Raw genomic sequence first — 25,973 nt, forward strand, 5'->3', positions numbered from 1 at the left:
GTTTTCCTTAGATAGAAATCTTTGTATCAATTTGACTGTATGATCTGGTTGAACTGTAAAGTGCCTTGAGATGACATGTGTTGTGAATTTGGCGCTATATAAATAAACTGAATTGAATTGAATAGTACTCTTTTACCAAAAATATTAGAAATTGTACGCCCTGTTTTTGGGATGTACTTAGGGCTGAAACAATTTTTAATCCATTATTGAAACAATCAACTAGTTTAGTAATCGATTAATCATTTATTGGAGTATAGAGACTAAAACGTGCCTTTAGCTGACAGAGCAACCTACTTAGAGCAAGAACTATACAAAGATTATTTTAAAAAATTCTGTATAAACATTTTGCATTTACGATAATGCAATCTGCTCTATCCAGAACTCATCGAGAGGAAACTTTTTATTTTCACCCGGTTTAATTTCACAAAACCTCTTCTTTAAGGAACCTTTGGCTATCCGATTACTAAATCAAGAAAATAATCAACAGATTAATTGATTTGATGTGCAAGCGACCAAAAATGGTAACTGTTCTTTAAAGCGGGGGTCTTCAACCGTGACCCCTAGGGGTCCACGGAGGTACTGCATGAGGGTCGCGAAAATTTTGCTTGATTAGACTTTTTTTTTATATTCCCCCTGCAATTTTTCCACTAATTGAAATAAATTAAATCCACATTAACATGAATTCAACAGACTGTAGTAAACAGATAAATGGAGGCAGAAGATGTCTTTTAGTCATCAATCCACACATTCAGCGACACACAGGAGCTCTTTCAAGCTGGGTACCGTTTCATTCACAACACCTGTCCCATCAACCAGGAATCAGAAATACTTTAATAATCCCAGGGAGGGATTACTTTAGTTACATTACTCCATCTGTAATAGAGTGACTATAGGACCAGTTTGATAGAACACAGTTTCATAAAATATATATAATTAGGGGTCCCTGCTCCATCTAGCCAGCAGTTTGGGGGTTAAGTTCAATTAATTATTATTACAATAAATGGTTTTGAGCGCCCCACAGCCAATGACACTCTGGGGGAGAGCCTTAGAAAGCTCCACTTCAAACCTTCAAATCAAAAAATGTATGTTTTTATTTTTTTTTACTTATATACAGTAATGTGACCGAGATAAAGGCGTTATAAAGGGAAAGGGAAACTGCAGGGGAAACAGTTAATATATAATTACCTTCATGTCGTTCATGATGAGCTGGAAAAGCCCTCCCAAGGCGCTGCATTCCTTCTCTATACCCGAATCCATTTTTCCACGGAAAAAAATCCTCCTCAACCTCCAAACAAAACTTTTATTTTACCTCTTTCAGTAAAGAAAAACAAAGATAAACCCTTTTAGGGTGTTTTCTGTATCTGTCTCCAACAGAGTATAGTAGAGGAGGCTGGGTTGGAGCTCTCTTGGGGAGAAAAAGTTCACCTTTCAAAAAAAACGCTTAATCCGGAGGAAGGAGAACAGCTCTGCCGTTAGGCTGCAGTCAGCCGATGCTAGCAGCCGGCCAACTGGATAAACCAGCCGGAGAAAACCTCATCATGAACGGGGTCTCCAGCACACTCCACACCGAGCTTTTTCAGGTTAAATCCAGCAGCCCCCCCTTCCCCTGTCTGCTAACCAGGCTAGCTCAGTTAGCCTCAACTCCGCTAGCAACCTGTGACCGTGAGCGGGTCCAGTCCGAACGGACCCACGTTAGAGGCGCGCGGTTCGGTCCGGTTCAATCACTGCGACCAGATCCATCGGTTCGGGTCTTATCTAAGCTCCGGGGGACGTTAATAATCGTCGGTCTTCCTTTCCAGATGTGCGGCGGGGCAATTCCGTGATGTTTTCCAGCGAGTTTTGGGCCACGGCGACGGTCGCGTTCCTATCGGTGCTCCAACAGGAGCCCTAACCTGAACAGAATGAGATCCTATCCGAGACTGCGCCAAGTCACGCGAGTTTACAGACATCACATCCGCTGGGGACTTTCAAAATAAAAGTTCGTTACCAATGAGGAAGAAATTTTTTTTCTACAACGCATTTACTGATACAAATAAAAAGTAATTCAAAAGGATGAAAAAAAATATTAAAACAGGTCAATAAGTTAAAGCGTTGCAGGATAGTAGGTCTAATAGACACACTGGCAGACATACAACAAAGAGAGTTTCATAAGGCTTTAAAGCCAACGTTTCCAGTTTTCATGACCTTTAGTTGAGGTGTATCAGTCATACACTGCAAAAATGTAAATCTAAATAAGTCATTTCTTCTTAAAAGAAGTTTATTTTTATTTTTTGTTCTATTGAGGATGTAAGTGAAACGCTTTGCCAATGGGACAAGATCATTTACATTTAATATAAGAAGAAACAATTGCATTGTCTTATTTCAAGTGGAAATTATCTATCAATCTTATTCTAGGAGTAAAAATACTAATTCCATTGCCAAATCATCTTATTTACCTACTCAAATTAAGAGTAAACACACTTAGTCATTTTTACTCATTTCTAGATGGTTTTTGGAGTGTAATAACTTATAACTTTTGCCAGACAGCAATATATTATATATATATATATATATATATATATATATATATATATATATATATATATATATATATATATATATATATATATATATATATATATATATATATATATATATATATATATATATATATATATATATATATATCAATAATGCTAGTTTTAAAAGAGATGTAAAATAAAAAGTGTGCTTGAAATACAACAATACAACTTAAATTATTTGCTGATAGCCTGGCCACCCAGCCTAATCTACGCCTTGGTCACTGCATTTGGCCAGCCATTTCAAATTTCAATTTCTCAAAATTGAGCAGTGCTTAATAAACTGAAACTTATCTTTTATTTTGAAGTCGTTGAGACTTCCTGTGCAGGCTGAATAAAGGTCGCTTGTTGAGCGTTTAAAGATGCAGCGGTACAGGGGGGCGGAGCCACAGTGGATCAGACAGAAAAGTTATCAAAACAAAAGGTGGTGCGACTTTTCCACGGAGTCAGGACTTGGAGTTGGACTTAAATCTTCTTGAATGGTTAACATGCAGACTGGTTGATGTGTTTGAATTTGCAGTTTAACAAATAAAAGAAAACAGGTATTCCCAAAACCAACAACACAAACGAATTCTAAGAAAAGTAGATCTATATTTCAGGAGTCTGTAGTTCATCAGATGTGCTCCTGATTTTCAGAAATACCAGGAACCAAAAGTCTTTAAAAACATAAATTAATTGTTCAATGCATTTGTTCTTAATAATCATTAGGTGAACATTTTTAGATACATTATTGAACAGGTAAAATTTCAATTTAATTCATTTCAATTCAGTTTATTTCTATAGCTCCAATTCACATCATGTCATCTCAGGTCACTTTCCAGTTCACCAGATCATCCAGTCAGATTGATTCAAAGTTTTCTATCTAAGGAAAACCAGCTGATTGCATTGACTCATTGGCTCTTCAGCAATCCTTCACACTAAGCATGCTTGTAGCGACAGTGGAGATGAAAAAAAACCCTTTAACAGGAAGAACTCAGTGTGAGCAGCACTTTTTTTTAGGCCAACTGGGATTCAAGGAGACAGAAGCAGACATAGAAAAAGAAGCAGTTATTAAATGGCAACTGTAAACTAGCTCCACAGGCTGCCCTACAGTGGGGCAAAAAAGTATTTAGTCAGCCACCAATAGTGCTAGTTCTCCCACTCAAAAAGTTGAGAGAGGCCGGTAATTTTCATCATAGATAAACCTCAACTATGAGAGACAAAATGAGAAAAAAAAAATCCAGAAAATCACATTGTCTGATTTTTAAAGAATTTATTTGCAAAATATTCTGGAAAATAAGTATTTGGTCAATAACAAAAGTTCATCTCAATACTTTGTTATATACCCTTTGTTGGTAATGACAGAGATCAAACGGATCATCCATGAGAGCAGAATGTTAGAATTGAACTAAAAGATTCTGCAGAGTGGGAGAATAGAGATAGAATGAAGCAGAATGATAAAATAGGGGTCCCTATGTCCTCCAGCAGTCTAAGCCTATAGACAAACTTAATATTATAAGGGTTTTGATGGAATTTTAGCAAAGGGATTTTTTTTATCAGGTAACACAGAATACATACAAGATTAAATAATACTACTTATACTTCAGGGATAGTATCAAGGTGTTACATTACTGTATATCTTGTACCATGTCCGTTGGTTGTGCTGTTCTTTTTACATCTCTTTGCAGGTGATGATGCAGACTGAAGATGTTTTATCTTTATCTCCCTTTTATCTCCTCTTTCTTTCATCATTTCTTCTTTTTTTTCAATTTTTTCCTTTCCTGTTCTACTTACATTGCAGTGTCCATATAATCTGTAAAACTCCCTGCATAATTATAACAAAGCTATTTATATGCATAAAACAAGCGGAACACTATGGCGATAGCAGTACTGCTCCACTGGGGAAAGTAAAATCTGTTTGGCTCTTTTTTGGCATCAAGACAATTATTCTTATTGCCACATCACCAGACAGGACACTTTTTTTTTTTTTATAAAAAACATAATTAATGTGCACAAACAAGGAATTGTTGTATTAACCATACATGTAAACAGAATTTTATGGGGCCCTCAGGAACTTGGGACCCTAGGCAGCTGCCTAGTATTGCCTAATGGTAAACCCCCCCCCTGACTTTGAGCAGCATCATGGATATGGGCACAAAAGGTTGTTGCTACTGATGTGAGAGTTTCAAATGGAGATATTCTTTTGCATTGGTGTCATCACGCTTCCATTGAATCATCAAGGTTAAATTTATCTGGTTCTGTGTAAAAAAAACACCAACTTTTACCAAATCAGGCGTCCAAGACAAGAAGCTGTTCTGTGTTCATGCAGATAATCATGTCAGCCCAGCACGGCGGTGCAAACCTTCATGATCTGATTGCATGTTTTGATAAAGAAACGCATGTGATTATCACTCCAGTCCATCTCTGGAAAACATGGAGGAAAAAATCCTATTCACCCACAGCTTCCAAACTTTTTATTTCTCACTCTACACAACAGAAATTAAGAATAATGCAGGTTAATGATTTAAGTATTTCTTATAAGCCTTTGGAAGACATCCCAGGATCAACTTAAACAGTCTGTCATCATGTTTATCCATCTACAATAAGTGATGAAAATTTCTGCTTTAATTGGTGCATTTAAATGATTCAGGTGCATTTAATTAACTTTATAAACCTTTGATGTATGCAGCTGTAGTTCCTATGACTCCCAGTTTATTTGCTCTGGGTGGTGTGTTGTTATTGCCATGGTAACCTGACCCTGAGATGATTAACATCCAGGCGGCGTTCTGTTGCCCACATCTTACAGCTCCGTTCTGGAATAAGCAGAAGATAAACTCACACTCTCAGTTCGGCCTGATTCACCCGGCAACAAGCTGAGTCACAGCTACACCCACCTTACCCCCATACTGGTTGCCGTGGTGACCAGCACACGGCACTGGGCCCTGGTTTGCATGTGTTCTGCTGAATCACACCATTAGCAGTCACCAAACAATGGTGAGGTTTCCATGGATACCTCACCAGTCCGTGTGGGGTGATGTGGCCCTGGTAACGGAACCGTAGACCAAAAGCAATGGAGATGATGTGTCTCTTGGTTACAAGAAACCAACGGGGCAAGAGAGAAAAAAGGTAAACTGGTAAACTTAACCAGTTTGAGGTAAAATTAAAGTTTATATGTCATAAATCATCAGCACCACATCATGAGAGAAATTGGCAGCACATCTGTGAAACCTCTGTCTTCAAACACACTGGCGGTTTGGCTCCCCGTCTGTTTGTATTTCTAAACAGAAGCTTTAGTAAAAACAAAATGGGTCCAATTTGTCCTGAACACAGCAGGTGCCATTCTTTTAAATGCAACCACATACAGATCAACCATTCAAAATTAGACCAAGTCCAGCCTAAACACAGCATAAACTAATTCAGCTGAATCTAAAACACAACTAGAACTTTTTAAGCTGAGCTACAGTCTGATTACAATGTAGATCAGCCACTTCATTCTTATAGGAAGAAAACTCCTTTTGAGTAAAACCTGAATCTGGATCAGTCTGAGCAGCTATGAGGAAAACTCAACAAAAAAATCAGGTTTCATTTTGAATTAGTCAACAATCCATCCTGAACCTAATGGGGAAATGAATCTGTTCCAGTGTTTTAATCTAGTGCCACCTGCTGGTTGAACTGTGTCATTACCATCATCTGGTCGCATTGTAAAAGGGGAAGATTTTAAGCTAGTGAAGATTCTCATTCATCCAGGTCAAAGTCATTCCAAGAAAGTAAAAAAAAAAAAAAAAAAACAATCCACTGGACTGTGTTTCCAAGTTTGAAGACGTTTCTCTTCCCATCCAGGAAGTTTTTTCAATTCAAAATGTCAGAAATAGTGTTGTTTTCCAGGTTTTATACAATAGCCCAATAAAGCCTGGTTTTTGTTTAGAAAACATGCAAATAGAATGGGGGTCGTTTGGCCTCTTTTGTTAGCCTGCAATGCCCCATACCTGTCTATGTCTCTGAAAGGGGGTCATTTGAGGAAATTGTTGGTCTGGCTGAATAGGTGAGGTCTTCTGTTCCCCTGGTTGAGGTTGTGATGATAGCGGGAAGGGATCAACTCTATCGCTGCATTTTATGCATGGCTTTCAAAAACCTACATACTATCGCATTATAATGAGATAGTAACTCAAAATAATGAGATATCTCGATACAATATGCCCGAAAAAAGTGAAGCCACTGTGTCATATATATACATATATATATATATATATATATATATATATATATATATATATATATATATATATAGATATATATATATATATAGTCTGCATTATCAGACATGTAAGATGTAATTTCCATAACAATATAATAAATATATTTATATTATTATGTACAACATCAATTTATCACTTTTGGCACACCTGTATTATTCTGCTCCATTAACATTAATTTTGTTGGATTGATTTGTATAATATGTTATATTAGATGATTTATAGACTTCATTAACTTCATAATGACTCTGCAATGTAATGGGCCTATATATATATTTTTTTTTATTCTTAGTTAAAGTTATCTATTGATGCTATGAAACAGCCAGTCTGTCAAAGTAATGAATTTATCTTTATTTTAAAAGTCGTAGGCTCCCTGAAAATGAGAACATCATCGTTATTCGATGCTGTAGCTCAAAGATTGTTTACATTGCGAGCAGTCTAACTAGGGAGTACCAATATGGCGGCCGGTGGCCTCACCTAAACCCCGTACTACCAACGGGCAATCAGCGATCCAGTGAATAAATAGATCAATGGGCGCTGGGCTTTAATCAAGGGGCCTTCCACAGCTGCGAGTGTGACTTTATTGTAAGTGAGAGCTGATAGTGAAGTGTTAGTGGTGGTGGGGGGTCTGATTGAACAGAGTGAGGTAATGAAGTGTTAGTAGTGGGGGGGGGGTCTGGTTGAACAGACTGAGCACCTGTCAATAGCTCCCATTTCTAACGATCAGCTGCAAACCTGAGTTCCTTCACTGCAGGTTTAAGATTACTCTGTATCTGCTGCCATCTACTGGCTAAATATCGTATAACACCCACAGGGTTTTTGTTTTGTATTTAGTCTCAACGTGTTTGAGCATTTCTCCTCCACAGCTCTAGGTTCTCCTGCAGCGGGTCTAACTTCTCAGAAACATGTCATCAATCAAGGAGCGAGCTGCTGCCTTGAATCTAGCAGAGAAACTGTGTGTTCGTCCTCAAGGTGAGTTAATGAGCAACTTTTAGGCTTCCTATGGATGTTTGTTAGCTGCAGGAGGCCTCTCTACACGGCCAGGGGCCTTTCTGTCATGTTTAATGACATCAATGAAGGAGAAGGTTGTTTAAATTTTATGAGTATGAAGAGGTTTCAATGTTTTTCTGCCTTAGGCCAAAACCTGAAGTTTGTCCAAACAATAAGTTCAGCTCTGACTTCTCTAACTGTACAAATCAAGTGTTTATTTGATGAAAGTATCCCTAAAGGTTTATCCTAGTCATTTGATTAAAAAAATAAACTACTACCTTCATTAAACATACACTTACATATTCCTACAGGGTTTGTTAATTTAGATTAACAATTCAGTTTATAGCTCCAATTCACATCATGTCATCTCAGGTCACTTTCCAGTTCACCCGATCATCCAGTCAGATTGATTCAAAGTTTTCTATCTAAGGAAAACCAGCTGATTGCATTGACTCATTGACTCTTCAGCAATCCCTCACACTGAGCATGCTTGTAGCAACAGTGGAGAGGAAAAACTCCCTTTGAACAGGAAGAAACCTCCAGCAGAACCAGGCTCAGTGTGAGCGGCCATCTGCTGAGGCAGACAGATGATCATAGTTTACAGCCCATAAAACCTGCAGCTTTTAAAACATTTGGATTTTCATCAAGCAAAATAAAAAATATATATACTTTTAAAGAAAGAAAATGGCAAAAAAAGGGAGGAAGATAGACAGACATTTTAAACCCCTAATCAGGGTAATTGATAAAGAAGATGAGTTTTACTGAGAGCAGTTTCTGGATGTCCTAATGGAAAATTGAGTGGAGGGAAAAACTAGTAGAAAAACGGTGAAAAGTAACTTGGATAACTGCAGGATCTAGATGTGAAGAAAAGCCCACATGAGAGTTTCTGAGACGGTTAAGAAAACGTCCACCACAGCTGGAGTCAAAGCTTCATACAGAGAGATCCAGGACATGTGAGACAACCGGCATGTTAATGTGTTTAATGTAAAGACTCCTGAAACACGGCGGACATTAACCGCTTAAACATCAGCTCAGTGGACTGAAATCTGCTGCTCTCTATAGCTTCCACAATGGTTCCTCATAACTATAGAGAAAGTTTTAAGATGTTTAAAACAAATGTAGGTTCAAAGCTTTTTAATGTTAACAGAACGGCGCTAAAAGTAAAACTAATATTGTTTGGATCTATTTTTCTTTACATTAAATCTGATACTATATGGTTTTTTTATTGAGATAATATTCCATAGATGCAATGCGTCTGTAAAGTATTCACAGAGCCTTTCCACTTTAGTTATTTTACAGCCTTATTAAAGCGGCTTTTTTTCCAGACGTACAAATTAAGTCCAAACATGCTTTTAAACAATAATTACTGTTTTATTTTCACCAGTGTCTCAAACTGACCTAATTTATGGAAAGTCCACTCGCCACACATTCCCAGGAGCTGCTGTATGTTGTTAGAAATTCAATCATTGCATTTTCATTTTTAAGTAATATTAGGCAAAATGCTGAACATTTACTTTGCTGCACTTTTCCATGAGCTCCTATAGTTTTTTGCAGTAAAAAAAATCGGCGTTAGAAATTTAATCAAAACTTTTGTTTTTTGACAACTTTTCCTTTTTTGTCATCGAGTTTTTCAAGTTATGCTAAATATTGAAAGAATACTTTTCTGTATAGTTCTAGGAGCTTTGATTTCAATGTTACATAAATCAGTCCTATATTAGGACAGGAAAATATATGATTAATTATTCAAGCTTCATTATATCTTTTTTATAGTTAAAAAATAAATGATTACATGAAATTTTGCATAATGGAAAAAATACCTTGTTCCTGTGGTACTTTTTTCCTCTCAGCTCCAATAGTGGCTGTTAAACCAACCCAGGCGTCGTCCATGTGGAGCAGCCTCATCTCCCACTTTAGGTCTAATGTGACGGTGAAGCGCCGCCTGGTCCACCTCAGGTCCCACAGCGACTGTTTCCTCGGATCAGAGGCCGTGGATGTTCTGATAGAACATATTACCAAAGCTGAGGGATTTGAGGGTGAGTGAGTTTGTTTCCCTCCAGTTGTTAGACCTGCCACCTCTTCGTTATGCTGTCATGCAGGCAGGGATTTACCATTAGGCAATACTAGGCAGGTGCCTAGGGCCCCAAGTTCCTGGGGGCCCCATAAAACTCTGTTTACATGTTTGGTTAATACAGCTATTTCTTATTTGTGCACATTAATTATGTTTTTGATAAAGATCCTTTCGCTAAAATGCCATCAGAACACTTATAATAAGTGTGTCTCAGCCCCCCCCCCCCCCCCATCAGTGTCCACCATATTGGATCAGTCCATTTGCTGCACATGTTCAGAAAGGTCCAAACAGACTTGAAAACAAACCATGCAAAGAGCAGTGTTGCTAACTTAGCGCTTTAGTCGCTATATTTAGCCACTTTTCAGACCCCTCTAGCACTTTGATTTCTAAAAAGCTCCTAGCGCCAAATCTAGCGACTTTTTTCTGCTACTGGAGACTTTGGAGACAACATCTAAAAGCAGCGAACTCTGCTCTCCAGAGCAAGTAGATTGGTAACCCCGCCTCCTGCTCTCCTCTATCTTGTCTGCTGTCATGATTCATGCAGCTATTATTTCATCCAAATGAAAAATGGAGAACAGAGAAGCAGATCATGGCTTGTCTACAGTGAAAAGAAGGACTGGGTTATTTACTTTGGCCTTTTTGGAAACACAGGAAGGAGCAATCAGCTAAGTGAGCTTAGTGCTTGGAAAAAATCTTTCATTCCTTTAGAGACAGCATGAAAAGTCAGCTGAGTACAAAACATAGAGAGGAAAACAAGAAGAAAAGGGACAAGAAGAGAGGGACACAACCTAGAACAGATAATGGATGTCTATTCTATTAACATTTCTCTATCTGTAGGTCTGTTTTATGTGTTGTCTTCTCTATTCAGAGGGCCCCCTGCCTGTCTTTGTCTAGGGCCCCAAATTCCCTAAATCTGCCCCCTGCTGCCATGTCCTGGAACAAGGAGTAGATTAAGAACGTGTCCAAACAAATCAATAATCACATAAGTCTGAACTATTCAAACCATTAATGTTTATAATGAAGTCCTGTTCATTGGAAACCAAACATCTGCAGCTTTCATCCTGCCTCCTCCTCAGCTCCTCTATATATTCTGTTTAAGGATGCTTTTAAAATATTTGCTCAGGAAAATGCTTTGTTGCCAGAAACTATTCAAAAAGAACATTTAGCAGAAACACATAAATCTGTGTTTCCGTCTGTGGACAGGTTGTTTTGTTTCTTCCATATAAAGATCAGAGCAGTTCAACGCAGCGAGGAATGCTCTGATCTTTATATTGTAGAAACTAAACAACCTCTCCACAGACGCATGGCCCAACACAGAAGAGCGCCCTCCTCTGGACAAGACTCTGCGCTACATCTACACCTGATGGACAAAGGACATTCTTTGGAGGACCAGAATGTTGACATTTTAGAGCATCCTCCTGCAGGGACGGGAGGTTGTAGCTAGGGGTGGGTATTGCCGAAGAAGTCACGATTCGATTCGAATCATGATTCACAGGCCACAATGCGATTCTATCAAGATGCATCACGATACTTGAATTATTGCGATGCATTGCAATATTTTCACTGAACACTGTTAGAAAAAAATACAGCCATTACCAGTGACTGACTGGCTGAGTATGATCTGGGTAGTGTCTTCCAGTTGATAAATAACTGAAAGCAACTGCATTCATACATAGCTGTATTTATTGAAATTACTTTTGGAGATGTTGCCATAAAAACAAGTATTACTGTAACTGGACACAAATATTACTATTTCTGGAGTGGACACATTGACAAAAAGTGCTTAGGATTTATAAAACTAAAAATAACAAAATAAGGATAATCATGGCCTCAGTGGTCCTTCAACTCAATGAAATGAAAACATTTTGGAAGTAGCTGCCATTATAACAACACCTCATCATAAATCTGTGGGACTAATACTTCAGTGAACTGTTTTCAGCTCGGGATTATATAACGAGGCTCCAGTGTGCTGATAATTTTTTTGAACCCACGGTTCTCCACCACACTATATGGTCACAAATCCTGGCAAATGAACTCGTTGAGGGCTAGCTTGCAATCGAAAGTTGTTTGTTTAAGCACATTTTGCGGCGCTGGCGGCTCTTGATATTCTGGATGGCGCCTCTGCATGTGTGTTTTTAGGTTCGTTGTGTTCCCACAGTATTTAATTCTGGTGTAGCAGTGTTTGCAAATTGCGTGCGTCATATCAACTTCATTTTTACCTTTGTTTTTAAAACCAAAATGCTTCCAAACATCGGATTTGAAATGTGATGGAGCCGGACGAAGTTTCTCAATCTCCTCCATGTTTTGTTTTGAATGACTCGGCGCAGTATCCCGCGGCCGGAAATGCTTATGACACAAGGCAGCGTACGTCAACACATCCGCAGCGACATCTGCTGGACTGGAAGTTGTATTCCACTTGTTTTTGGCTGATGTTCGCCAACCATTCATGCAATTTTATTTATTCATTTTTTAGAATTAATAATCGATACTTGGCGTCAAGAATCGATGCAGTAGATCATGAAAATTAGAATCACGATGCATCATCATGACGATTATTTTGCACACCCCTAGTTGTAGCCACCGCTGCAGCTTGGCCTCGTCTTTGATGGAGGCTGCAGCAACCCAGACTGGAACCTATGATTGTTTTGATGGATGATGATTATGGACTTAGTGATAACAGTGTAAGGGTTGAGCATCCTCTTTGCGGCGAGGTGAATCTCCCCCTTGAGCTCCTGAGTGATAGTGGTACCCAGGAAGCTGAAGGACTCGACAGAATTCACAGTAAAAATCAGCTGCTCACCCTGTTGGTCATTTTAAACACTGTTTCATGGACCTATGTCTGTATTTCAGCAAAGAATTGGCTTTCATCGTACAAAGTTGTCCAATCGTGTTGAGTGTTTTTGAAATGAATTTTAACTAATTTTAACTCGAATGTCTAAAAATCCGTTTTTGTGATGTGTTTGAACAAAACCTCAAGGTGCCAGCATCACTCGGGAAAAGGTGGCGTGTGTGTGCCAGGCTCTGATGGACTGTGATGTGTTTGAGGCCGTGGGAACAAAAGTGCTCAGCAGAAAAAAGAAGCAGGATGCTTTTGAGGACAGTAGGAATGCTCTGTACAGGTTAGATCCTCAGAGAAACATGCAAATCCAGTTTCCTTCATTTTGAGCATCCCTTCCCCCAAATTAGGGCTAAATGTGCCGACAGAGGAGTCTTTTAGAAAACTTTTAATCTTCTCACACAGGTTTGCAGGCAGCCGTTTACCTTCGGTTGAGGAGTTGGAACGAGGCTCACTCATGAATGGAATCCAAGAGCTGTTCTGCAGGTCGCCTTCAGATGGGTAGGCATATATTTAAGTTAAATCAACAATTATTTGCTGTGGAAAAAGTTATTTTCCACAGCAATTCCCTGTTAAAACAGAGCTTTTCCTCTCCACTGTCACTACAAGCTTGCTTAGTGTGCAAGATTGCTTTCCAGTCAATGAGTCAATGCAGTCAACTGGTTTTCATTAGATAGAAAACACTATTTCAGTATGATTGAGTTGAATTGTAAAGTGCCTTCAGATGTCATGTGTTGTGAATTTGGCGCTATAGAAATAAACTCAATTGAAACTAAATTGAAAAGTTGTAGAACTTCTGTTGCTGTTTGTCAACTCAACCTTTTTTTATTTTATTTTTTTACTTCATTTGACCTAAGGCTTGTCCCTCTAGACCTCATTGTCAAATCTAAACAGTAAGCATCATGGTATCGCGTCATATTAATATCAAAACCTCCGGGAGGAAAATAAACATACTCACAAGTATTTTAAATTACTTTTGTGAATTAGTTAATCAACCGTCGCACAAAGAAAATAAACTACAGCTTCGGGGGAAAGAAAATAGCTCTACACACTTCTAAACAATTTGGTTTTTAACTTAGACTTAAAAACTCAGGCTTTCATCACTTTTCCAGGGAGTTTGTTCCAGATCATTGGAGCACAGGAATTAATGCTGCTTCTTCATGTTTGGTTCTAGTTCTGGATGGACAGAATGGAACGAGAAGACCTGAGTGGTCTGGGAGGTTGATTCACTGACACCAGATCTGTGATGGATTAAGATGCTGATCTATTCTGGGATTTCTAGAATTTTAAAGTCTATTCTCTGAGCGACAGGGAGCCAGTGGAAGAACTTCAGAACCAGGCTGATGTGCTCAGCTGTCTTAGTTCTAGTGAGAACAATCAACATATGTCTCAACATATTATTACCATTATTTACTATTATTTTACATTTCATTTGCGATCTAAAGTAGCCGAAAGTACAAAACAATCATTGTCAGTCTGTAAGGAAATTGCTGCCTTCTAAGACAGACTGAGCTCTGACATTTAACAAGGTGACAAAATAGTCTCAGCTTATTTTTATCTTTTTATTAAGATCTGAGGGCAGAGGAGGACAAAAGGAACAATCCTAAAAAATGACTTTCATAGAGATTTTAGACAAATAAACGGTTATTCTACTTGTAGAAAACGGACGGTTAATGTTGATATTTAGCTTTTTATATATATATATATATATATATATATATATATATATATATATATATATATATATATACACACATACATGCATGTATGTATGCACCTCAAGGGTTGTAACACTTTGGGGCCCCCAAATTCCTTGAAACAGCCCTGATAGCTAAAGCTAACTCTGGATGTGTATATCTACGCTTTCAGATCACATGTAGAATGTCTCCATCAGACAGAGTACTGTCCATCATATCTGTGTGTAACTTCTCAGGCTTGGAAAACAGGTGGACATGTCCATCCCTGCCACAGTTCTGAAGACACCTGAGAAGATCTGCCACCTCAGGTCTGGTTTCACCACTAAGGGGACGACGGAGTATCCAGTGGACGGTCCAAGCAAAGAGCAGAAGGACCCAGCTTTACCACAGTCCTGTAAGCTAACTGCATATGTGTGCTTTTTGTTTTCAGTTTTTCACGCACATGCAGATGGTTTTATTCACCCACACAGCAGCTCTTAAACCTGATCAGAGCCTCTATCCATGTTCCTGTCTTCATGTTGGAGCAGATCCTCTGAGGGACCCCTCCCATTCCACCACCTGGAGCACCTCCATATCCAATATTTACAGATCTATATCCAATTGACCTAAGTTACCAAAACAAGCTTGCTTTAGGAAAAGAAGTTTGGCTTTTTTGTATTATTGCAAAATGTCTTCATTTTGGGTGAGGCATTGGACAATGTTGGTTGGTATTAGAACAGTAGCTCCTGTGGGTGAGGCAAGGCTGCCAGACAAACCCAGACATGTAGGGAGGGTGAAGAGGAAAGGTCTGGGAGGTTTTCTACCATCCTAAGATGGGCTGGTGACCTGGAATCCCACCAGGCTGTGTTCTGGGCCTCCTGCTTCCAGGAGCTGTGGCTGAAGGGGCTTCTTGACTTTTATTATTTATTTGAATGCTCATGCTTACTCCGTAGAATTGTATATCCTAATGACTTTTAAAGTCATCAGGAAATTATATTTAAATGTCAAATCATTCTGGCTCAAACATGTATATAAGGCTACGTTCACACTGCAGGCCTTGATGCTCAATTCCGATTTTTTTGTGAAATCCGATTGTTTTTTGCATTGCCGTTCATATTTCCAAATATATGCGACTAGTATGTTATCTCCTGTGTGAACTGCAGTCATACAACGCAAGGATCCCGCATGCGCAGTAGAGGACGCAATGACGTCACATGCCAGCGTGCTCTGTGTTTACGGAAGTAAACATGGATGGTAGTTCCGGCGCGCATCTAGCGGTCTTTTCCAACCATAAAAACACAATCTTTTCAATATGGTTAAACATAAATACTGCTCTCAGCATCATTGTCTGCCATGGTTGTTGTTTTTCTTGCCACTTCTTCATAGCAAGACCCAGAATCTTTACCTTTGTCGGGTATTAGTGGCGTTCAGGTCGGATGAATCCGACCTGGCCGTTTAGACACGAGTCGCATTTGAAAAGATCAGATTCATATCGGATTCAGGACCACATAGCCAAGCGGCCTGGGCATTGGAAAAAATCGGATCTGTGTTGTTCAGACTGCCATGAAAAGATCAGATCCAGGTCGCATATGGGCAAAAAAAATCTGATTTGGGTCACTTCAGTCTGCAGTGTGAACGTAGCCTAAATGTACTCTTTGTCAGACCATATTGTCCCAAAATTTAGAACATTTCTATTTAAAAAAAATCCTTTTTTAAAATTTTTTTTTTTTTTTGTTATCTTCTGCAGGCCAGTTAGTTCTACGTCAGCCTGAACACCTAAATTCGGCCAATCATATATCAACGGTCATCTGTCAATCAAATTTTTTCGTTCATATCATCTTGAATCATATGTCGCAGCTAATATTCGCAACGGTTGAAATCAGAAATCAGAATCCTTTGCTTTCCCATTGAGTTCCGTCCCAGTGTTCGCGGGGATGGACGTCTGTGTCTTCGACATTTTGGTCTTCCATCAGACTTTGGGAAAACGGCGACACATCTTAGTAACTATTTTCTCTTGTATCTAGAAATAAAACAAACGTAGAACTTTAATTTGTCTTCTTGAGGGATTGATTGGTCTGTTTTTCCTTCTCAGTGGTTAATGAGGTGTGTCAGGAGCAGACCCTGCTCAGGCTCTTACAAATTGTTGAGCTCCCCCTGCTGGAAGGAGTTCTCCAGTGCTGTCAGAACCCCCCCGCACCCCCTCAAACCAGCATGGTGGCTCATGGTAAGCCCGACCTGATCTCCAGCAATAACCAGCTGGACAGATGGATCCTAAAGGCCTTCAGGGACTCCCAGTAGGTCTAATTGGAGTAAAATTCCTACTGATCAGATGGTCAGAGATGGAGTTTAGAATTTAGGTCGTCTGTGTTTCTCAGGAGCGATGAGTGGCTCTCCAGAGCTCTGGACTGTTTGGACTTCCTGCCTGACCAGCTGGTGGCAGAGCTGAGCAGAGAGCTGCCTCCCTGTTTCCGTCCAGAAAAGGAGAGCGATGAGCAACAACCACAGGAAGGTAGCAGCATTCAAGATGGAGGCAAGTTCTTGCATCATATAACATATCAGACGATTGGGGGGTGGGACTCTAAATATTTGTCACAATTATTTTTATTTAGCAGGAACAGGTGCATCAGATAGATGAAAACAAAATGTTAAACATTTCCTTTGTGCAAAATGGGAGTGTTTTGAGAAAAAAAAATCACCATGTAGTAATTAAACAAACAATAAAAGTTTCAGAAGTAAAGACTCACAAATGACAAACGGGTAATATTAACATGTCCCTGGCACCCCTAATTCAAGTGTTTAATTCATGTAAAGCCCTTTGAATTGACTTTGAACTGAACTGGGAATCCCAGTTCAGTTCAAAGTCAATTCAAAGTGCTTGTGATATACAAATAACTTGCCTTGCCTAATTAGTCCAGTTTTGGCCAAAAACACAGCTGAAAGTAAACCTCAGCAATAATTACCTCATTAAACGCTCAGCCTGTCTGCTGCAGGTCCCAGCAGTGATGATCAAACTGGTCTCACTCCCAGTCTGGCCCAGTGGAAGCTGCAGCTGTACAGGACTCTGGTCAGACACTACAGCGACACAGCCAGGTCTCCTCTCCTGCCGCAGAACATGACGGACGTCCACGCGGCCATCACCGACCTGCTGGGTATGAAAGCAGGGGCCTGCTGGTTGGAGGTCGCTATGGTTCTTTGTAGTGGGGAAACAAGTATTCAACCATTTACTCCAGTTAAATAAACGGAGATCGATGGATTTTTCTCTCAGTCGGCGCTTTATTTTATCTTTGCAAAGAGAGAATAGTTCATCATACGGCACTTATTTTAGAGTAATTAGCCCTGTTCCGATCTGGACCGCAGTCATTCCCCTTACTTACAAAAATGGAAAGTAGTCAGAGTCAAAACAACTTACAGAAACTTTGGTTAAACAGTAACATGTTATGAATAAATTGTGAGAAAGAATCTGGCTTGTTATGGGAATAAGTATGCCTTATCTACAAACACCCCTCACTCAGGTGTTGTGTGGCCTTGCAGGTGAAACTGACTGAGTGAAAAACTTTAATAGAGAGTAAATGGGATAAATCATATATGAAATAAGAGAAATCTAAATGTTCTGTTCATTCTGATGTTTTACAGTGAATGCAAAGTTGGATAAGGCTCTGGAGGCTCTGCAGCTGTGTCTGAAGCTACTTGCCCCTAACAGAAGAGAAGAGCTGCGCAGGTTGTTGACCTTCATGTCATCAGCAGCTGAACCGAAGGCGGTGAATGTGGACAAGGAGGTGAAAACTGGACAGGTTCTGTTTTGAAAGGGTCCATTTAAACATGGTGAAAGCAAAGCAATATGCAGAGATGGAAATCTGTTGGTCTGTTAACTGATATGAAGGTTTGTCTGCAGATGGAGAACAGGCTCGCTGTAAAGAAGTCCTTCTGCAAGGCGATACTTCACAGCAAGACTTTCCCAAAGGAGAAGGAGGATCTGCTGCTGGTCTTCATGCTGAGCAACATAGAGGAAATATTTAAGGTGGTATTTTCCCATCAGACGAGCTCAGAGTTTGAAGTGACGCTTTCATCTTTAAAATGACACCCAAAACAAAAATCGATGCCTTAATTATACATCGTTAATCACAAAAACCCAGATTGTAGACTGACTGTACAGAAAATCTTCTGAAAGTTGGCATCAAGTCATTTCAGTAAAGTGATTAAGCCATTTTGATTTGATACACAGAGCTGTAAATTGTTTAATTCAGGCCTATATTCCTCATGTTTTCCCTCCAAGAGTTTCCTTTAAACATTTCCAGCGGATTTGATCAATAGTTCTTTAAGTTTTCGGAAGGTTTACAAAGCTCACTGGAAAAACAATCTAGAAATAAGTAAAAATGTCTTAAATTTTGTGTATTTATCCTTAATTCGAGTAGCTAAATGAGAAAGTTTGCAAATTGGATGAGTGTTTTTACTCTTAAAATATGTTAATTAGATAATATGCACTTGAACCAAGACAATACAATTGTGTTTTCTTATTTTAAGTGTAAATTGTCTTGTTCCATTGGCAAAATTTCGCTTTTACCTTCTTAATCCAAGAACAAATGCACTTATTTTAAGGAAAAATGACTTATCTAGATTTTGATTTTTTCCAGTGCTTCTCTTCTCATTTCTTAAATTTTACGTATTTTCTCTCCATTCATCGGAAAATGTATTTCATTTCAAATAAACGTAACTAAAACATTCCTAAATAGTTTCTTTATCAAATCTCGCACTGACTGGTTTCGGCCCCTTTATTCTGCTTGAATCGTTTCTATTTCAGAGCTAATCTACCCAAGTTATTTTTTTTTTAACTGTAAAAATAGTAATAAATCTTGAGCAAAATCTAAATGTGTGATTTGAGTTGTGTTGGTTTCTCCTGTTTCAGACACCAGGCTCTTTGCTTAAAGTCATCAGTGAGAAGCTGCACAGCCTCTCTCAGGGCACAAGCTCTGAAGTTACAGGTAAAAAATACCTAAAAACAACAGATCTGACTGTAAATCAACATTTTCTAAGCAGAATGATACGTATTTCACTTATTTCCTACTTTTGTTTACATCAGTTTCATGATATTTTATTTATCCATACATTTCTGCAAAACTATTATTGACAAACTTCTAATGACACACTGCAAAAACAATCTAGAAATAAGTAACATTTCTTATATTAAAAATATTTCCCTTTAATTTGAGTAGGTAAATAAGATGATCAGCCAATGGGATGATATTTTTTCTTTTCTTTTTTATTTTTAAAATAACATTAAATATTATGCACTTGAAATAAGACGATGCAATAATTTTTTTCTTATTTTAGATGTAAATTGTTTTGTTTCATTGGCAAAGTGTTTCAGTACCTCCTTAGTTTAAGAAAAAATCTACTTATTTTGAGAAAAAATGACTTAAGATTAAATTTTTTTTGCAGTGCATCTGCGATTTGTTTTCAGCTGCGTTTGTCCATATTGAGGATTACTTGAAAAGTTCAGAACAGATTTTAATCTTTTTGTTTTTTACCTCCTACCTACAGACAAACAACCCATTAAAGGAAAAGTCCGGTCAGCAAAGAATAATCAATGGATCATTATTTATACCTACAAAAGCCTTGCCCTAATACAAATACGATGTATTAGGGCAAGGCTAGAGATTTTTTTCATTCTATTTCGAAAATAAAGTCATGAAATTATGAGAAACAAGTTGCATTTTATGACAACTCTAACAAGAAGCACTTTTTTCCCTAAAATGAGGAATGTGCAGCATCATGTGTAGTTCTACTTTGGCATCGGTTTGACAAATGTGGAAATCTTTTAGCAGCAGCATCAAACTGGGCAGGATGTCAAAGTGGACTCTGGTTGCTGATTGGTGGAGCTGGTCGGCCGTCATCTGCTGGGCGGAGCTCCAAGCTTTCTTTCTGAAATGTGTTGTTTAATGATGACTTTATTCTCGAAATAGAAGAAAAAATATCTCTAGCCTGGCCCTAATACTCTGTCATATAAAACAAATACGTTTGCGGTGATTACAGTTTTTCTCAAATGCTAAAACATATTTCGCAAACGTTTCGTCCATGTTCTTCAATGTCTAAACACAACACCCTTTTCTAAAGCTACATAAACACAACCACACCTTCTCCCTCCAAAACTCAAACTTTTACACCAAAAGAGCAGCTCGAAGCTTTCAAAAATGTAAACACTATACACATCATTACACACTACAGCAAAACAATTGAAAACACAATGCTCAATTTGTGAGAAGGTTCTTTGTTTCTTTACTGCCAATGCATATTTTTAGAAACTTTACAATTATGGATCTTCTTAGAGTTCTGCAGAGGATTGGGTATTTAGATTTGTGAGTTTCATATTAAGGGTATTAATCTATAGTAAATTCTGTACACTACTGTAACACAACTCACTGCAAAAGCAGAATCTATTGCACACAACAGTACTCTTGAAAACATGATCAGGGTGTGCAGTTTTTTTTAATTCATTTTACAGTATTTACACCACAATCACTGTGCGGCATCATGTCGCTGAGCTGCATCAGGCTACATCACCTCATCCAAAATGCGCTGGAATGGCGGATCCATCCTTGGAAGTTCTCCACTGGGATGTCAACACATGCCAGCTCCATTGCCCTTAGGAGGTTTTCTCTAGTGTATGGTTGTCTGTCATAAACCTTCCATCTCCACGATGAGAAGAACTCCTCTATAGGGTTCAGGAAAGGGGAGTAGGGTGGCAGACAGACGTTTAAAAAGTGGTTACTGTCGGTGGTAAACCACTCACTGATTTGGTTTGTTATGTGGAAGCGTACATTGTCCCAAATGATCACATAAATGGGATGTTCGGGCCCAGGATGGTGTTGTTGGCAGTCTAGGAGGATATCTTTTAGCTCCTCTAGGAAGGTTAGGAGACGTTGGGTGTTGTAAGACCCAAGGACAGCCTGCCGGTGGACAAGCCCCTCCAAACCCATGGCCGCACAAAGAGTAATATTACACCCCTGTTGGCCAGGAACCTCAGTGATGGCTCTTTGGCCAATTATGTTACGGCCTCTTTGCCTTCGTTTGTGCAGGTTGAAGCCAGCCTCATCCAGGAAGAGGTACTCATGAGGTCTGGCCATCGCATCCAACTGTAATATCCTCTGTGAAAATGTGAAAGTGCACAGGTGTTCAGAGCAATAGTCAATCAGGTAGCATATTACGTACTGTATTGTCCAGAAGTAATGTAGGCCACTGAGCAACACAGTATGTTTACTAACTGTACTGTGAACATGGATGTATACTTACTTGCACATACTCGTAACGTAGGTCTTTGTGTCGTGCAGAGTTTCGCTCAAAGGGAACCCTATAGACTTGTTTCATCTGCATCTTTTGGTGCCGGAGAACTCGGTCTATTGTGGCCAAGCTGACATCATCAATGCCCTCAAAGTTCATATTATCGTCAATGACTCTGATCTCCCGGAGTCTGATGAGGTTGTTCTCACGAACCATATCCACAGTGGGGGTTTCTTGTGCCGCTGTAAATATGGCAACCCGCCCACCTCTATGTGGCATTCTTTCAACTCTAAAGAAAGAAACGTGTCGTCAACTGACATGTTTTACAATACAGTAACAACTGATTTGAAACTACTGTAATAGACTACTTTCACAGGCTTGTAAAATTGTATTGTGACAAAGAAAGCAATAGAGTGCAATACCTGTTGTGTTGTCTGAATGTCCTGATAATGGTGGCCACGGTGAACCTACTCAGGTTTGGACGGACTCTTAGTCCTGCTTCAGCCATTGTCATGCCATGGACAATGACATGGTCAATGACTGTTGCTCGCATCTCGTCCGTAATGATGGTACGAGGTTGTCTTGCTCTCCCTCCTGGACCTTCTCTCCCTTGTTGGCCTCCTCCTCTTCCTCCTTGGCCTCCTCCTCTTCCTCCCTGGCCTGCTCCTCTTCCTCCTTGGCCTCCTCCTCTTCCTCCCTGGCCTGCTCCTCTTCCTCCCTGGCCTGCTCCTCTTCCTCCCTGGCCTGCTCCTCTTCCTCCTTGGCCAGCTCTTCTCCCTCCTCTGACGCGATTACCTCTTCCCCTGACTCTGCCTTCATCCATTGTGTTTGTTTGGAATCTTCAGCAAACTGTGCACTCTGAACTTGCTTTTATACATGTGGTCACAGCATTAGCAACAGGTGTTTTCAAATTTTGAGTCGTTGTGTGTAATGAATGATGCCAGGTATGTTAATTTTGTTCAAATATTGCTGACTGTGGCAAGCATTTTGCATCACATGAGCTTTCATTTGAGAATATGAGCAGAGTTCATTTGCAACTTGTGTTTTAGCAAGGAAAAATTTGTTTGATTTATGTGAATGGAGGATTGTGTTTTGTGAATTGTGTCTTCATGTGAAATGTGTTTATGATATTGGAAAATGATGGCTAGATTTAGTAAATGTGTTTAGACAACTGGCCATTTGGTTTAGAGGATTGGCTTTTGTGTTTTAGCATTTGAGAAAAACTGTAAATGAACTTGGCGTTAATCGTAAAAAAATTTAAAAAATTTTCTTCGCGATCACTGAGTCTGGGAGCGGCCATTTTTGCCCAAATATAGTAACCCCTCCCTCCTGCCATCTTCCAGCAGTGACGTCACGGTGCGGTAAGCCTAGCGCCATTCTCCCCGCTTTCCAAGCTAAATCAATGGGAACTACTAGACACATCTGCAATCAACAACAATTATTGAAGATTTCCAGAGGACTTCACCATTGAAATTCACCAGAGCTATAGTGAAACTGACAATGCCCACGTGCATGGCAGCTGGATGCTGGAATACATCGGGTAAAAGGGAAAAAAAAGAGTTATTCCACCTTTCTGATTCCTGATCCTCCACGGACGGGTTGGTCGTTGGATCGCCAACTTGAAGAGGGAGGATTTGCCATCGAACTTCTGGCCAGAGAAAAAACACGTAATATGTAGCCAACATTTGGAAGAAGAATGTTTTCAAGATGACTTGGATAATAGCGCGTTGTGACAAACACCAGATACAGCTCTGGGACTTGATCAACAGCCGATACCGCACCGTGACGTCACAAACCAGTAGGTGGCAGTAGTGTTCTTTGACAAACATGGATGCCTCCAGTAAAGCACATTTAAATGAAAATTACTCTTAATTAAAAACACTGATCAGTTATTGAACAGGATGGAATAATTTCATATTTAAAGTACTTTCAGAAGTTTGAATTCTGAATGTGACCGGACTTGTCCTTTAAATTTTATTTATGATCCACATTATATTCCAGGTAAAGTATTTATTTTAAAGGATTCTTTTTCAAATTTGGCAGATCAATCAGTTTCCCTCAAACCAGAGGGAGGCAGCAGTGACTGTTGTCAGCTTTAGCATCGGACTCAAAAAGTCAGGAATTATTATACCGAAGACAGAAAATAAAAAAAAAACACAAGAGAGATGAAACGTCTCAATCTGCTGATCCAAGAAGTAAGAAGGGTTCAGAGCGAATGAAAAAGGTGGGAGCAGAACAAACACCAGAGGCTGCAGACATACGCCCAGCCTTAGTTTAGAACTGAAAATGATGGAAATTTTTCTCAGACCGGTGCCTAATGCCAAGGAAAAATTCAGACTATAATAATATTTTAACAAAGATCTTTCTTCTTTATCCAGCCTCTTGCTTCATTTTCAAAACCTGTGATTACCGTCCTTCATCTGACCACTGCTGGTTTAATTTCCCTCTGACGTTTTAGTCAAAAGGTTTTAAAAACTGACCTTCATAAAGACTTTCCATCTTTTGCTTTTTTCAGTCTGTCCTGCAGGCGCTTCTCTTGGTCTGCAGGCCTCCATCGGCGTCGACTCTTTAAAGAAGAACACAAACCAGGAATTATGGATACTGCTGAACAACATTCACCTGGATAACAAGATGTCGGCAAAGGAGAGAAGACGTCTCCTCAGACAGTTTTATTTATCCCACCCAGAGATATATAACCAGTACTTTGGTGAGACCGCTGCCACAGAGCTGTAGGGTTCTGGTTCTCCGTGAAGAGATGCTAAAATAAGACAGATGCTGCAGAAGGAAGGTTGAGGGGAAAAAGGAGAAGCCCATCTCAAAGGCTCTGGATTACCAGAGTATTGATTTGTTTTGCACACTTAGGTTCAGATGTCCAAAGTATGACCTTTTAATTTGATGGAGCTTTAAGATTTAAACCAACAGCGATGTTCTGAACCAACCGTGAAACATTTGTTTTACATTTGAATCCATTATTGTGAGACGTTACTTTGTTGAACTTCTTTTCCTTTCTGTTCTCTTTTAGCTGAGGCATGTTTTAGGTCAGAATCTGTAATTACATTAAAAATATGCTTCCTGTTGTTTCATGACATGCTTTATTTAATAAGATGAATAAATAAACATTAAAGGAACCAAAAATGCTTCCCAAGTATGTGTTTTGTCTATCTTGTACTGTTTATCTTGCACTGGATCATTGGGCTAACAGATTTAGCAGACATTCCTCCGTCTCAGGTGACAAGATGTCACCAAAACCATCCATCCATCTATTTTCTGTCCAACTTATTCCAGCTGGGGTGGCAAGGGGTGCTCCAGCTGTCTACGGGTGAGAGGCGGGGTCCATCCTGGACAGGTTGCCAGTCCATCTCAGGAAGACACAGACACAACCAATCACCCAAACCTAAGGAGAATTTAGAGAAGCCAATTAACCTAACAGTCATGATTTTGGACTGTGGGAGGAGACCGGAGTACTCAGGGAGAACATGTAAACTCCATGCAGAAAGACCCTGGGCCGGGAATCGAACCCAAAACCATCTTGCTGCAAAGCAGTAGTGCTACCCACTTCACCACTGAGCAGCAACAAAACCAGCTGAGACATGATCTATCTAAAGTCTAGTTTGACCTAAAGGAACGTGACGGAAACCATCTGCTGAGGTTGCTTTAAAGGTATCCTACGTGACGCCCACACCAACTCACCAAGGTACACGGTTAATTTATTGACAGCTGTAGGGAAATCTGTTTGGCAGTCTGGGAATGTGAATCTAATTTGCAAACAGACCTAAGAAGTGAAATAAAGAAGACAGAGGACAAATGAAAACGGTACAAACCCAGATATTGACAAGTACTCCAAGTTCCCCAGTGATAATATTTAAAATGGAAACAAGCAAATTCGGCCCATTAAATATTCCTAAAATGCTTTTCTGTACTTAATAAAAGCAAACAAAGACAAGACACAAGATCGTGCTACAAGGGACAGTAGAGATTGTAATTCAATTAGTTTATTTATATAGCGCCAAAAAAAAGTTATTTCAAGGCACTTTCCAGTTCACCAGATCACCCAGTCAGATTGATTCAAAGTTTTCTGTCTAAGGAAAACCAGTTGATTGCATTGACTCATTGACTCTTCAGCAATCCCTCACACTAAGCATGTTTGTAGCGACAGTGGAGAGGAAAAACTCCTTTTTAACAGGTAGAAACCTCCAGCAGAACCAGGCTCAGTGTGAGCGGCCATCTGCTGAGACCGACTGGGGTTCAAGGAGACAGAAGCAGACATAGAAAAAGAAGCATCCAGTTAGTCACAGTCAGAGAAACAGGACTACACTGGAAAACAGGCCAAGCTCCAAC

At 39.4% G+C, this 25,973-nt stretch overlaps 2 protein-coding genes across 5 annotated transcripts in view; one reads left to right on the forward strand and one right to left on the reverse strand.

The window, feature by feature from the left end:
• The window catches only part of mtss1 (MTSS I-BAR domain containing 1), a 93,682-nt gene extending 91,759 nt beyond the window's left edge, over positions 1-1,923 (reverse strand). For 3 of the 4 annotated variants that reach the window (XM_038296701.1, XM_038296698.1, XM_038296697.1), the window contains exon 1: positions 1,186-1,923. In XM_038296701.1, the coding sequence (XP_038152629.1) occupies positions 1,186-1,257 (72 nt within the window). In that variant the 5' untranslated portion in view covers positions 1,258-1,923. The remainder of the gene's footprint in view (positions 1-1,185) is intronic. The other variant, XM_038296700.1, reaches the window with a different exon arrangement.
• A 5,704-nt stretch (positions 1,924-7,627) lies between these two features.
• LOC119790926 (DEP domain-containing protein 7-like) lies at positions 7,628-24,634 on the forward strand. Its single transcript, XM_038296694.1, has 12 exons — positions 7,628-7,762; positions 9,628-9,813; positions 12,826-12,967; positions 13,090-13,185; positions 14,618-14,775; positions 16,453-16,654; positions 16,736-16,890; positions 17,351-17,509; positions 17,994-18,136; positions 18,253-18,378; positions 19,264-19,339; positions 24,151-24,634. Exons 1-12 carry the CDS (start codon positions 7,696-7,698, stop codon positions 24,366-24,368), a joined length of 1,728 nt encoding a protein of 575 aa, XP_038152622.1. The 5' UTR covers positions 7,628-7,695; the 3' UTR covers positions 24,369-24,634.
• The last annotated feature ends 1,339 nt before the right edge of the window (positions 24,635-25,973 follow it).

The sequence above is a fragment of the Cyprinodon tularosa genome, unplaced genomic scaffold (assembly GCF_016077235.1).
Source record: "Cyprinodon tularosa strain WSP-4 unplaced genomic scaffold, ASM1607723v1 ctg375, whole genome shotgun sequence".
Lineage (NCBI taxonomy): Eukaryota > Metazoa > Chordata > Actinopteri > Cyprinodontiformes > Cyprinodontidae > Cyprinodon > Cyprinodon tularosa.